At 31.9% G+C, this 14,460-nt stretch overlaps 1 protein-coding gene across 6 annotated transcripts in view; it reads right to left on the bottom strand.

Moving 5' to 3' along the window:
• Nucleotides 1–1,809: 1,809 nt before the first annotated feature.
• Nucleotides 1,810–14,460, bottom strand: part of LOC106713387 — a 42,185-nt gene continuing 29,534 nt past the window's right edge. For 3 of the 6 annotated variants that reach the window (XM_045684160.1, XM_045684158.1, XM_045684159.1), the window contains exons 2-3: nucleotides 3,453–3,578; nucleotides 1,810–2,481 (exon numbers count right to left, since the gene is read on the bottom strand). In XM_045684160.1, the coding sequence (XP_045540116.1) occupies nucleotides 2,246–2,481; nucleotides 3,453–3,578 (362 nt within the window). In that variant the 3' untranslated portion in view covers nucleotides 1,810–2,245. Of the gene's footprint in view, nucleotides 2,482–3,452; nucleotides 3,579–6,226; nucleotides 6,427–8,158; nucleotides 8,530–12,583; nucleotides 12,735–14,460 lie in introns of those variants that run through there. The other 3 variants (XM_045684161.1, XM_045684157.1, XM_014506191.2) reach the window with 3 other exon arrangements.

Raw genomic sequence — 14,460 nt, forward strand, 5'->3', positions numbered from 1 at the left:
ATTTCCTCTAGACCAGTGTTTCCCAAGGTGGAGCGTACGCGCCATCTGGGGGACATTTGGATTTAGAGGGGGGCAATTCGGAGATTTCAAAACTTAAGGCTACAATCCTTACAATGATAGCCAGTGCTAAAAAGTACATAAAACGTCTTAAAGACAAAAATCCGTTGCATTTATACTATTTATATGTGTTTTCGTGTTTAAAAATGTTATATGAAACTAGCTGTCGCCCGCGACTCCGTCCGCGTGCAGTTAAAAAAAATGAAAAATAGATGTTGGCCGATTCTCAGACCTACTGAATATGCTCACAAAATTTCATGAGAATCGGTCAAGCCGCTTCGGAAGAGTACGGGAACGAAAACTGTGACCCGAGAATTTTATATATATTAAATTGATCTAGGCAGCCAAAAATAGTATTTAATTATTTCTCTAACATTGTAAATTTAGGCCTCGAGAGAAATTTATTTCTAAACAAAATTTATGAGGGGACAATAGTCATGTTCATCCTGAAAAATGGGACATGGATCCAAAAAGGTTGGGAAACACTGGTCTAGACGTTTCTTATTCATTCGTGTTATTCCTCATATCAATTTGAACTTTAGCATTTCCTGTGACATGATAATGCTTTAAAAATGCTGCAGTATATAAAGCAAAGTCATTTATCTATAAAAATCTTGATGAATTGAATGAATTAATTGATGTTAAAAAAGCTAAAAAAAGATATTAACGTTCATTGAAAAACAGACCTTGATTTATTTGTATTATTGTTTATAGTCATTTGGTAGATTTTTTTTATCTGAAGGAATAACGTCATTGTTAACATCACAATTACGTCACTAGCAAAAGATATAAAAGATAATGTGATTTTTACCTTTTATCTTATATGTTATAAGTTTCTTTTTTAATAGATTTAGATATATATGTTTACGAGCTGTCGTTCGCGACTTTGTCTGCACGGCATGAAAAAAAGACCAAATAAGTAGTTTATATGTTCTTCTAGAGTCTAGACTATGTTCTATATCTGTGCCAAATTTCATCAAGATCCGTTGAGCAGTTCCGGAGATACCTTCAAACAAACATCCATCCATCTAAACATTCGCATTTATAATATTAGTATGCATTTTGTCGATACAATGAAGTAACAATTAAGCAAATAACTTACTTTGTATATTAAAGGAAAAAGTTGATTGTGTTTGATCGGGATAAATTCAAAAACAACTGGACCGGTTTTCAAAAATCTTTTACCATTAGAATGTTAATCAGTGAGTAAGCTCAGAGCATCCGTGGCTCAGGAGTTAAGCACTTGACTTGCAATCTGCAGGTCCTGGGTTCGAATCCCGCCATGTACCAATCTGTTTTTCGTTTTTCAATTTACATATGTACACTTATCCGACGTTCTTACGGTGCAGGAAAACATCGTGTTGCTGCACATATCTGAGAAGAAATTCAATGATATGTGTGAAGTCAACCCGCACTGGGCCATCGTGGTTGACTATGTTCTAGTCACTCCTAACTAGGCTCCGAGCCCCTCAGTGGGGATCGTGAGCTGATGATGATGAATGCTCTATTATTTATCTATATATGTATCAACTCTGGAGCAAGTTACGTTAATATTAAATCATTGAAGGGACGATTACATTTTATGAGGATTGAAAAAAAAAAGTATTAAAACATAAATAAAACAACAGAATTCTTAAAGCTAAGCATGTATTACATAAATATTATAAAAATATGATATCTTTACAAATAAGTAACATTTTATGTACAAAACACTTAACGTTACGTTCAATTTATATTATATACATATCGGTTTGTTTTCTTTAAACGTAATTGTAATTTAACAAAAAAATAAAAATCAGTCTTACGTCCTCAATGAAGACTGAAAATTATTCTTTCTATTTTTAGTCTGTGTATGATTATGTCGTAAAGTATCAAAAAACATCGACGTATATTCAATTAATATTATAAATACTGCAGAAAAGAAATGGACCCAGCTTTACAGTCTTTTTACATTTAATTTGTTAACATATTCTTCATTTTAATAGCGTTTTCATTAATTATAAAAAAATGCGTTATCTCACTTTATTCACACTGGAATATTTTGTCTTAAAAAATCTTAATTTCGTTGCTTTGACAAGATGAATATTAAAGTAAATACCACTGTCAAAAAGTAAGTGATGTTTACTCTATGCGTAGTTTTTAATCTTTGGCTTATAAGTGACATCTGTCAAAGTCAAAAGCGATCACATCATGAGCTGACAGCCACTACAGCGGTATTGGTCCTTTCGTTGGTAACTGTTAGTGTTGTTTGTGTGTTTGATGGATTTTCATTGTCTCTATCTGTTGCAGCTTCGGTGTCAACATTGGCACTAGCGTTCTGTGCCATAGCGGTTGCTATGGGCTGTGCGATTGGCTGCATTGGCGGTTGGTAGTTGGGATAGTGAATACCGACCACTTCTTCGTAGCTGGGCGGTGCCATGGCCTCTGTAAATTGTAAAAGAAACAATGTTTTTATCAAAGGAAAACTTACTGTGGAGACGGCTTACTAAACTTTCTGATCTGTGGCTATTATCGTGGCACTAATCTTTTCCATCTTTCTACATTATGTCTCAATCGCCTCATAATTAATTAGTAGCCTATGTATTCTTTCAGACTATGTTTAACATCTATGCCAAATTTCATCGAGATCCGTTGAACCATTCTGGAGATACCTTGTTACAAATATCCATCCATCCATCCAAACATTCGTATTTATAATATATGTAAGCTAGTATAATATTAGTCAGATAATCCTAATGATGCCTTATAAAATTTTAGAAAAGATAATAGGAAAATAGAAATAAAACGAATGGACATTAATAGTCTAGACTAATACCTATGACTTAATTACGTAACTGCTTATTTATTTGTTTTTTAAATTCTTTTATGTTTTTAATCCATTAAAGCTCATTTAGCAAAACATAGATAGTATTTAAGATTAACTAAGATACTATTACAAAACATCAAATCAATTTTTATCAAATAAATGTTATCGCTTTCGTTATTTAAGTAGATTTTATTATGACGATGAATAATTTTTTACTATTTAAAAAATAATAAGAGTAACCTAAACTTAAGAAATACAAAACTACATATTACGAGTCCAAACTGCCAAAAAGATAAAAAGACAAGTTGTCAATGCTCACAGTTTTTGTCCTGCCCACAATGGACAGGGAAGAAGATGTACAGAAGATAAATTTCTCCTTCCTATCTATTCATTCACTTCCCATTCTTTCCTTATTAGAAAAGAATGGAATTATCCTTTATGGAACAAGATCAGACGAAACTTCCTCTTGAAGCCTGTCTTCTGAGTGGTCGTGGTATTGCACCTGTCGATCGAGCCATTCCTTAGTTGTTGGTTTGTAGGCTCTACCACTGGTAGAAACTACCTTTTAAAAAAAGACAATACAACTTACCATATTTTGGTGGTGGGGGTAAATTGGCAGGGCTAACATATATGGTAGGGTCGGGCTGAGGCAGCGACGTACGCGACCGAGACCCCATGTATTGCCGCCTCTGCTGCGGATTGCGAGTTTTTTGACCTGCAAATAAAAAAAAAAACGCCATCAATAATATATTTTTTCTATAAGGTGAAAAACGAACAAATTGCGAGTTGAATTCGCCGTAATAAAACGACAAGAAATATCAGTCAATTTGGACCGATGTAACATTAATGCTGGTTTCACGCGAGCTCAGAACAGTATATAAATGCAGTAGGACAGTGCAGAACTGATATTGTTTGAATGCACATTTATAGACAAAACAGTATTGTTCTGCATCTGCGTAACCCCAAAAATAATAATACTGTACTGTCCTACTACTCTGTAGTACTGTGACCTTGTGTGAAACTAGCATCAAGAAGAATTTCATACCACAATTAAGATATCTTTATTCTTTAGTGTCATAGTTTCAAGTAAGTACTTTTTGTTACAATATATTTTTTTAAATCGTGAAAACTCATTTAAACTTTAAATATCATTAACAAAATCCATAAATTAATTCTTATTTACTGGAAAAATATTTGTCTTAAAGTAAAATACAATATTAAAATTCAAAACATGAAACCTTAAAAAATAATATAAATACTTGACACAAAATTCGCGAAAACATTCACATAATTTTCAGAATTTCTTATCAAATAATTAAGGTCATACAAAGAAAGTCAATTATTAAAGTCATCTACAATATCCAGGTTAATAAATTAACCCGGATAATTAGATTAATTTCCTAACCTAAAATATGTTATCAAACATTAATCTATCTATAAACCAACAAGTTTATCTAAACAGGTGGACAGAATGCAAACCAAATTATAAGACCTCACTAGCGCCCCCTGGCAACTTCAAATAATTTCAAATGATTTACATTAAACTTTGTAGTGTAGCTTTAATATAATTTTTTCTTTCAACTCATGTTCTATATCTAAATAAAGTTTTTACATCTTGTAATAGAATATACTGCGATAGCAGCGCCTCTCTCACCGGTACAGGTGTTGTTTGACTATGGGTCTTTGTTTTCATGCCAAAACAAACAAACAAAATACAAAATGTCACTATATTTGTTACCATGTCTATATCCGCCTAGTCTTTATCCGCTGAGGGAGAGTCATTATCAAGAAACTGATTGACTGACTGACCGTGTCTAAAGTCAAACAAGGATTATAGACAAGATGACAGTAGTGCTGCCATTGCGATTAGTTATGTCATAAAATATATAATAGTGTTTAGAAAGATGGATGGATGGATGGATGGATGGATGGTAGGTGAAGGTATCTCCAGAACGCCTCAACGGATCTGGATGAAATTTGACGTGGACATAGAACATAGAGTAGAGTCTAGTCTAGACGAACAAATAGGCTACTAATTAGTTTTTTATGTACGACGCGGACGGAGTCGCGGGCGACAGCTATTAATGGCATATAAAAATAAAATATACAAAACTATAGAACAACAAGGATTTTGTGACATTTTTTGTCACTGACAGCGTGGCTCTAGTGAATTATCATATTTTAGTTTGAATTATTCCCACCGGGTGCAATATCCTTGTCGGTCTATACTCGTATTTATTTTTTTGGTTTTATCCACGTAAATAATAAAAACATACGTAAGTAAAGCTGTTCCTAATTAATCCAATAGAAAAACGCATCAGAAATAAAAATAAATACTGATGTCTGTAAACATTACCAATTCTAAATCATAAATAGACGTGATCATTTTGCAGGTTTTAATATTGTCTGTTGTAAACATTGATATGAGGTAAAAATTTTACGGACGCTCCCACGAAAAAGAATATCAAATCCGTCAAAAGTTTTATTAATAATAATCATTTGGAACCTGTTGCAGCTCATCATTAAAGAAAGCAAATTTTAAGTTGAAGATGAACATTGGATAAAGACTCCACGCAAGTTGTCTAGAAAGTTTTTTTTTATGACTGTGTAGTCACTGTTTGCCTTAAAGAGGCATTTACAGTTTCACCGGGCTTGAGGTGGCCGGGCGCATATGATGACGCCCTCGAAATGATTTGTTAATTTAGTTAGTTCTATGATAAGATTTTATATTGTATAATTGGTACACTTTAAGTTGTTATGTATATTAGATATGTAAACATATGGTGAACTGCGCAGTGCTGGGATAAACATTCCATGTTTAATGGCACTTAGTCACACAACTGAGCAAAAAATCTGTAAATTTTGTTGATTAATAAATAAAAATAAAATAAATATGGCGCTTAGCCTAAACCTCGTTTATAAGTAACTAGGCTCGAGAACTCCCTCAGGAGCCTCGGCTCGGGCTGTTACTTCATTATTATAACCGGATTGGGAGGTCACTGAGCCCTTAGATCGCTTCGGTGGACGCTCCATGGAGTGACTGGGCTCAAGGGCCCCCGATAGGGAACCTCGGCATGGACTGTCACTCATTACGCGTTTAGCATTCCGATTCAAGGGTGCCCGAGAGTGCCGAACCTCGGCTTGATCGGTTGCTATTATCTGATTGCTGGTTCAGAAAGAGTACTCGTTCGATTTTTATACAGAAAGCATTGTAGTGATAAATCTTGATTGTGAAATATATCACCACGTTGATGTCAATAAAGTCAATCAGTGGCGGGCAAAAGGTTAAAACACATGTTTAACTAAACATTGTGTAACAGTATTTTTTGGAGTAGTAAATGTTATAAAAATTAATTCTCTTACCTAATATTAACATTCTTAATGTTGTCGCAGTAAATACTAACAGAAGCATTGCAATGCAGCCGTAAAATAAGTAAACAACAATATCATTTAGAGATTCACTTATAACATCATCAATTAAATCTTCTTCACTGTCAGTCAATGGATTTTCATCAATTACTTCAGATCTCATTTTATAATTACACCGTAAAAGTAATAATTAAAGAAACCAACTAAATTAAAAAACACGAATCAAATATAAATTAAAATAATCAACCTAAGTTAAAAAACGTTTTAAATTCATCGCATAATTTTTAAAAACAAAAAAAAATCACAGCCATAAGGAAAATATTAATTGTTAACATCTGAACTAAAGACGACACACTGTGATCATAATTTGAATTAGCAATAACTTATATTGATCAGATAAAAAAAATTAGGCATAGATAATAAATGTATGTATTTTCCTGAATTCGGTGTGACGCATGCGAGCTATCATTGAGGACTCTTTGATAATTATAATCTGCAGAATGACAAAACTTTCGCATTATTAATACGACATAAATATTTAGAATCAACATCAATCATGTATTTATGTTAATATCGTAAAATATTAGTAAATCACGCTTTAGCACCTAAATATTATCTGTGTAAACATTTTTACATGGAGCGAGTGAGATAAAATTATACGAAAAATTAATGTTCGACAGAGAAAGGATACGACATTTTAAATCTGAACTAATCATTGTGCAACTGGTTGTCAAAATCATGACTTATATTGATACTAGCTGTTGCCCGCGACTCCGGCCGTGCTGAATAAAAAAAAAAAACAATTAGTAGTATATGTGTTCCTCCAGTCCATGTTCTACGTCTATGCACTATCAGAGATATCCCTTTAGCCGTTCTCGAGATACCTTCTAACGAATCCATCTATCCATCTAAACTTTCGCATTTATAAAATAATTAAGATTACTGAAACCGTTTTTTTTTAATTCGTAACATGTTAACAACACATTTGTAAGTGGCCAAACCTTTAAAAAATACTCCTTTATTTTCAGAAAAATCAGAAATTAACATGTGTATTGGTGGAAACTAAATTTATAGGTTACTAGCTTTTGTCCGCGACTCCGTCCGCCGTGTTATTAAAAAAAGAAACCTTAATTAGTAGGCTATGCATTATTTCACACTGTTCTACATCTATGTAAAATTTCAAATTTGCCAAATACCAATTTTACCGAATTAGTACTACGAACTTTCATATACGTATGTTCAATAGTATATAATGTACATATGACGACTTGTACACACATTTACTTATTACCCATTAAACAACCTCTCTCTATGTAATGGTTAGCTGTAAGAGAACTCTTTTAGAGTTAAGCTATCCAGTACATCACTGCATTTCTTATGTAATGTCACAAAAATTATATGTGTATGTACAAAGTTTAAATAAAATAAAATAAAAAAACTTGAGAGGTGTGTTGGGACACCCGGATGGAACGAAGTTCTTTTCAATTAATTAGTGAAGGAACCAATGTTTATTCTATGAATAAAAAACTTAAGTCTTCACAAGAAGTACATTTTATTTCTATGAATTTTCGTTATATATTGCCACGTCGTTGCCATGGTGAAGTAGCGCTCATTCGTCGTTAACATACTTACTATAGCAAAAAGTGTCGTGACAACTTTTCGTAAGAATTTTTTCCGTCTAGCCCCCTTTCACAACGCGCGAGGAACTTCGTTCCAATAAAACTTTATGCATTGTTAATAAGGAAACAAATAATTATAACCTGTCTCCATACCCTAATTACGTCTAGTTTAGGTCATTATACAAGTATATGACCGATTACTTTGTAATATGTCGCAAATATATCAATATACACTATCAGGACCAATCACGTACAAGCCGATATCAATTCGATAAGAGTCATGTGACTATTAAAAAAATGAATATACTTAGTGAAATAATCCTTAGGCAGAAGAATATCAGTAGCCAAAGAAGTAACATCGCAACCATTACGATCGTGTACCAAAACATCATTTCAGGGTATCCGACGTTATCATCTTCGACGTTATTTTCATTTTCTGTACTGTCTTCTACAAAATCATAGTTCGGATATCCGAATGGTGGAGCCATATTTGATCCAATATTGGTACAAATATTTGAGCACAGCACAATAATTTGTTTGTTTGCCAAACAAGATAGTACGATACTCGATTAATTTGCACAAAGATTTGTTTGTTGTTCAAACAAAACAAGTGCCTATAACTTCAATTTTTTTTTTTAATATTTTGTAACACAAATTCACTTTATCACTGCACACTTCATATTGTGAGTTAAACTTATCAAATGCATGGTATTTCAAAGACTAAATGATAAAAAAAAAACTTTTTGAATCTCTTACGACATATCTCAAAACATTATCTGCTGAGATATTGACAATATCGGCGACAAAAGTATGTGAGAATTGTTCATTCAAACAAGGTATATAATATATAAAATTCTCGTGTCGCGGTGTTTGTGGTTAAACTCCTCCGAAACGGCTTGACCGATTCTCATGAAATTTTGTGTACATATTCAGTATAGGTCTGAGAATCGGCCAACATCTATTTTTCATACCCCCCCCCCCCCATTTAGTTTTATTTAACAGCGCGCGGACGGAGTCGCGGGCGACAGCTAGTAATATATATTTTATGTCAAGAGATGTTTTATAGTGGGTTTCTCAAACCAAAATCTCCGTTTAAAACATATAGTTATCTCTGTTTTATCAAAGCTTATGACATGGATGACGATATGTTTTATACAAAGATTTTGGTCTCGGAAACCAACGATTAAGTTATCTTTGTTCTAATAATAAATAACAATGATGACGAGAATTATATTCCATTTGATTACATTACTTTAGCTAGAGTATTTTAAATTGATTGATTTCTCTGAAACAAGTTTAACAAATATAACAAGCTTGTAGGAAGTTCGAGTAACTAGTTAACGCTTTAAAAAAAACAGAAAGCTCCTTTTATAATATTAATACGTGCAGTGAAAATTTTGTATCCCTTTTTTAGGAAATTGTGCAAATTGTTTAACGAGTTTAACACATTTAAAGATAATAGGTAAATTAAGCGCGCAAAGCCTGGTTTACATTACGCCAGTACAGTAGGCCAGTAGCTTTAAAAAACCAATGCCGGCATAGAACTGGCATAATATAAACTCTAACTGGAGCGATTGAGCTGGCATGAGTGTTACTGGCATGATGTAAAGCTATTTTTAATGAAAATATTTTTTGTTTATGAATTAAGGTAGAATTTCTAACAATGGATAATCAGTAAGTTACTATTCAATTACCATACGAAGAAACTTTGATGCACATTATAATAAAAGACATCGCCAATACAGTTGACAATATCGAGATATATGCAATCGTAGCGACTGTCAATTCTCCACGCGCGGAGTGAGTTACACTGTCATTCTCAACCGCCATATTGTTTTTTGTTGCCAGTTACGAAACACTCTCCCAAAATATAGTCGATTTGATTCGTTTTTTTTTATTACACAACACTTTATTATTGTTAAATATTAGAACAAAAATAAGTATTTATTAGAAATGTTTAAAAAACAATTGCAAGTCACTTAAATAATATTAAACGTCACTTCACTGTTAATTAAAACAGGCGGAGTTTAAATTTTATCGATTTATAAAATTTTGGATTTACATTCTTTTACAAAATAAGTCACTTCAATGCGAGCTATTTTGTAAATGGCATATTCGGATACGTTCACAAGATATTCGTGTCTACAAACATTTGTAATACCGTTCAATATACAAGTGTTTATTGAAATATAGCTCTTAACGCTTACACATTAAGTGTCCTAACTAACTAACATCCGATATCACAGTTGGTTGGTACTATTTTAATATTAGATAATCTGTCAACGTGAGATTTAAAATGATTTATGAGTTAATGAAAGAAATCCAACTAAAGTCAGAATTTACGTTTTCCATTGTCATCCAAATATAAACAACAAGTATTATTCCCGAGTTTATATTCTGTTTAGTTATTTCGTCGTACCACTTAATTTAAACATCTATTCGTATCCCGAGTTGTTTTTTATATATATTTTATTTATTTATTTAATTAAAGCTTAATTATTTTTATTTACCCCAAAAAGCCTTGATAACTTAATAATGAAATATCCAAATATTTTTATTTAATTTGTCACAGTTAGAAGAATATGTGCAAACCCATAGGTAAAATTTAGCAAGTTTATATTTCTGCTATAATTTTATATTTATACTAATATTATAAACTAACTATCACCTGTGACTCCATTCGCGAAGAATTTAAAAAACGTTAATAAATAATCTACGTGTTCTTCCAGACTAGGTTCTACATTGTTGCCAAATTTCATCAAGATCTTTTGAGCCGTTTCGGAGATAACATAAATTACATGCATCTTAACATTCGCATTTATAATATTAGTAAGAAGTAAAATAAGAAAGATTTGATTGTTTATTTGCATTGAATAGGCTTCGATACTACTGAACAGATTTAAAAAATTCATTCACTGTTTCGAAGCTACATTATCCCAAGGTATATTCATAACTAGATTTTTAAATCCGCGCGGACGAGGTCGCGGTTAACTGCTAGTCTATATATATAAAAGAGTCGTGTTAGTTACACTATTTATAACTCAAGATCGGTCGAACTGATTTAGCTGAAAATTGATGGGGAGGTAGCTTAGAACTAGGAGACGGACATAGGAACTTTTTTATCTTGTGTGCATTTTTTTTTATTCCGCGCGGACGGAGTCGCGGGTAAAAGCTAGTTTATTATAAAGGAAATACGTCAATATATCAATCATAAAGTGTTTCAATGTTTATGCACGTCAGATTTATCTTGATGGATACTGCAACACGATAGTTATAACACAGTACACTAGTATATATTTTTTTTCGTGCTTTATCTACAAATTTTTAACAAGTTAAATTTATTTGGTTGCGTTTTTATTTTTTAATTAACGAAACATGTGCACAAAATCTTATGATGAACTTAGATATGTCTAATTACAACACTTAAATTATATAAAGTGACCATTACGCTTATGGTTTTTATTTCAGTTATTTCGTGAGAATTGTGAGATTAACTGTAGGTGATCGACTCCCATGGACATCACTTTAATTTATTTTAAATCTACTATCAGTCCTATAATTATAAGATTTTAAATTTCATATCTCTTTCCTCTTTTGATTATTTATAAACAAATGTATCAACAATTTTACGAAAAAAATCAACATCAATTTGTGAAAAAAATTTCAAAAGTTATAGCTAGTTGACAATAGATGGCGCTGTAAAACATTTGACGAAAAAAGTTGTTTCAAAAGATGCTAAGTGTAACAGCTATTTTCTGTAGGCATCATTATTTTCCCCAGCATTGTTAAGCATATCATCTCGACAAATACTATTACGGCTCGTTACATTAATAAGTTCCTACGCCTACGATATGCTTCAAATGGGTACGTAAGAAATGATTGTACGAATATAAGGCCTTTTTTTGCAATAAGCGACGTAGATAGACTATGCTTATTAGTTAGACTAGTTCAAGGTACTTCAGTACGACCAGATGACGTCATTCAAGTTTATATCACATTTCCTAATGAAAAACTACGCCAACAAAAGGTATGGCTAACTGTTAGATAAGTTCTCTTCAAACTAAAATTATATAAAAGATACAGTATAACTAATAATGTTTGTAATAATTGTTTTTATAAAAAGCTTCTTTGTGGTATTCAAATGTGTCGCCTTCGATAAAATTAGATAACGCATGACATGATTTTTGATAATTACTGATACTAGCCGATAGATGGCACTGTCATGAACATTCCAGACCAATCAACAAGAGGTTGATAAACATTCTAAATATATATATTTTGATTCAAACCCTTACATGACAACAATTTTATTAAGACAAAAAAGGTTTTTTTCTTTTAAATCATCATTTTCACTGTAAAATTATCTACAAATTGTAAAAATTAATTAAAAAAAAAGACGGATTTCCACTTCATGTATAAATTGTTCAAAAAGAAAAATAGTTCATTTGTTATTCCAATGCAAAACTGATTAAACTAATTTGCATAAAAAACTAAACAATACGCTTGAAATCAAGGAAACAATTATCAAGCAAAGAAAGGACCGTTTCTAAATGTACAATAAAATACATTTTGTAACGTTCATTATTACTTTTGGACATTTCAGAGTATTTATTCCGTTTCTTTTAGTAAGGAATATTGAATACTGACAATTACTGGTAATGGTAACAATATATTACTAAGATAATGGTCAGTTTTAGAGTTTTACAAAAAAAAAAGAACGAGAAATACTTACTCAAACGGCTGTACGCAATGAATACTATGACGAGTAAAAATATCGCCAACCAAACCATATAAGAAGGATACATTTTTCGAATTTAATTAACTTTATTGCACAACAGTACGTAGACACGAAATAATTATACGATTCTAACAAACAACTATACGAAACGATAAGCAATGTCCACGAAAAATAAATCTTATCAAGGGAAATAACTTTATAATTCGATAAAAGTATGATTAAAATAGATATCAATTTGATATTACTTAAAAAATATTAAAATACAAAATTGCTTTGAAATATTTTTGATAAAGTTTCATTGTTTTTGTCATAGGTGGCGCTGTAATGAAATAATTGACTGAAACCAAGTCTATGACACGGTAATAATAATACCGTGAGTGAGAGAGATACAGTTATACCCAATTCCTGCGACGTGACAAAGACAGGGATAACTATCTTCCGTCCCTTTCTGCGTACCAGGGTTTGGGGTTTGTTTGGAACAAAGGTTGTCCCCTACAAACAACCTAGGTTGTCCCTAACAAAGTTTGACATTCGTGCTATTTTTCGAAAATTGTGAGTACTTAGTCGCTGTAATTGTGCAAAAATATTTTGATATTACAGTTTTAGTAAGGTAAAGTTTATAAAACATGGTATACTGCTGTATCGTCGGTTGTAAAAGCCGTAGTGAGCGAAAAGAGAAAAACATAACCTTTCACTCGTAAGTACTGAAACTACGCACTTATTCACATGTATTCATACAAAATAAGGAAGAAAATACAAACTAGTTGTTCTTTACAGTCTTTGTAATAACTAATATGTTAAAATACGGGTAAAATCAGCTAAAATAAAATAGTATTTTTCGAACATTATGCGCCCAAACGCAGATGTCATTTGTGTCAAATAATATACTGTAGATCTGGGAAACAAGCGGCCATATTAAACTTCTTTTCAAATTGGTTGGTTATTACCCGTAAAAATAATACCACCATCTTGTTGTAAAAATTACCCTGAATTTAGGGGAAATAAATTATAGTATGTATAATGTATATAAATGAAACAATTCACATTTTTTATACTATTTTCAACAGATTTCAAAAGGAGTTTTTAATTCTGGTATATGCTGTGTTTTTAAATATTTGATACTTTCTTATCCCGTTGATTTTAAAGAGTATGCTTTTTAATTTGTCCCATGTAAATTTTGTTTCTTAGAAATTACATTCAAAATAGTTTAATATTAAGTAGTTTTACATGTAGTGTTCACTGTAATGATATACAGAGTAATTTAAAATTATATGACTATAATATTGGTATGTTTTTTGTAGCTTTTTATGAAGACTTAGGGCTTCGTGCATATCGAAGAAAAATAGGACATCGTTTGAATGCTCGTCTAATGGACCTAAGACTGAAGAGATGCCGCGCTTTGTTGAAGCAGTACGCGGGAAAAAAATATCGGGAAATTCTTTTTTTGGAGTCACTCAAGACATCCTTGATTAAGGCAGCCGCCGATATTGACATGGACCTCGTTCGTGCTGTGATAGACGACTGGCCGAGCAGATTGAAGGCCTGTATTCAAAATCACGGATGTCATTTTGAGTAAACTTTAGTGTCATAAGAATCTATGTTTTGTTAAGTTCATTTTGGTATATAAATGGTCACATAATGAATAAACTCGTTTCAATTATTTTATATTAAACATGTAACAGAATTTATGACCTGACTAAGTATTACTAAAAAAATCTGTTTACGTAATCTTAGTCACATAAACAAAAACTACGCATTGTTTTTTATATTTATTACGTTTATTAATTACAATTTAATTGGGAATATATAAATTGGTCTATATTAAATTATATCGTAATTATTCATTTTCGGGACAAAACAAATAACTGGTA

The sequence above is a fragment of the Papilio machaon genome, chromosome 25, assembly GCF_912999745.1.
Source record: "Papilio machaon chromosome 25, ilPapMach1.1, whole genome shotgun sequence".
In the NCBI taxonomy this organism is placed as follows: domain Eukaryota; kingdom Metazoa; phylum Arthropoda; class Insecta; order Lepidoptera; family Papilionidae; genus Papilio; species Papilio machaon.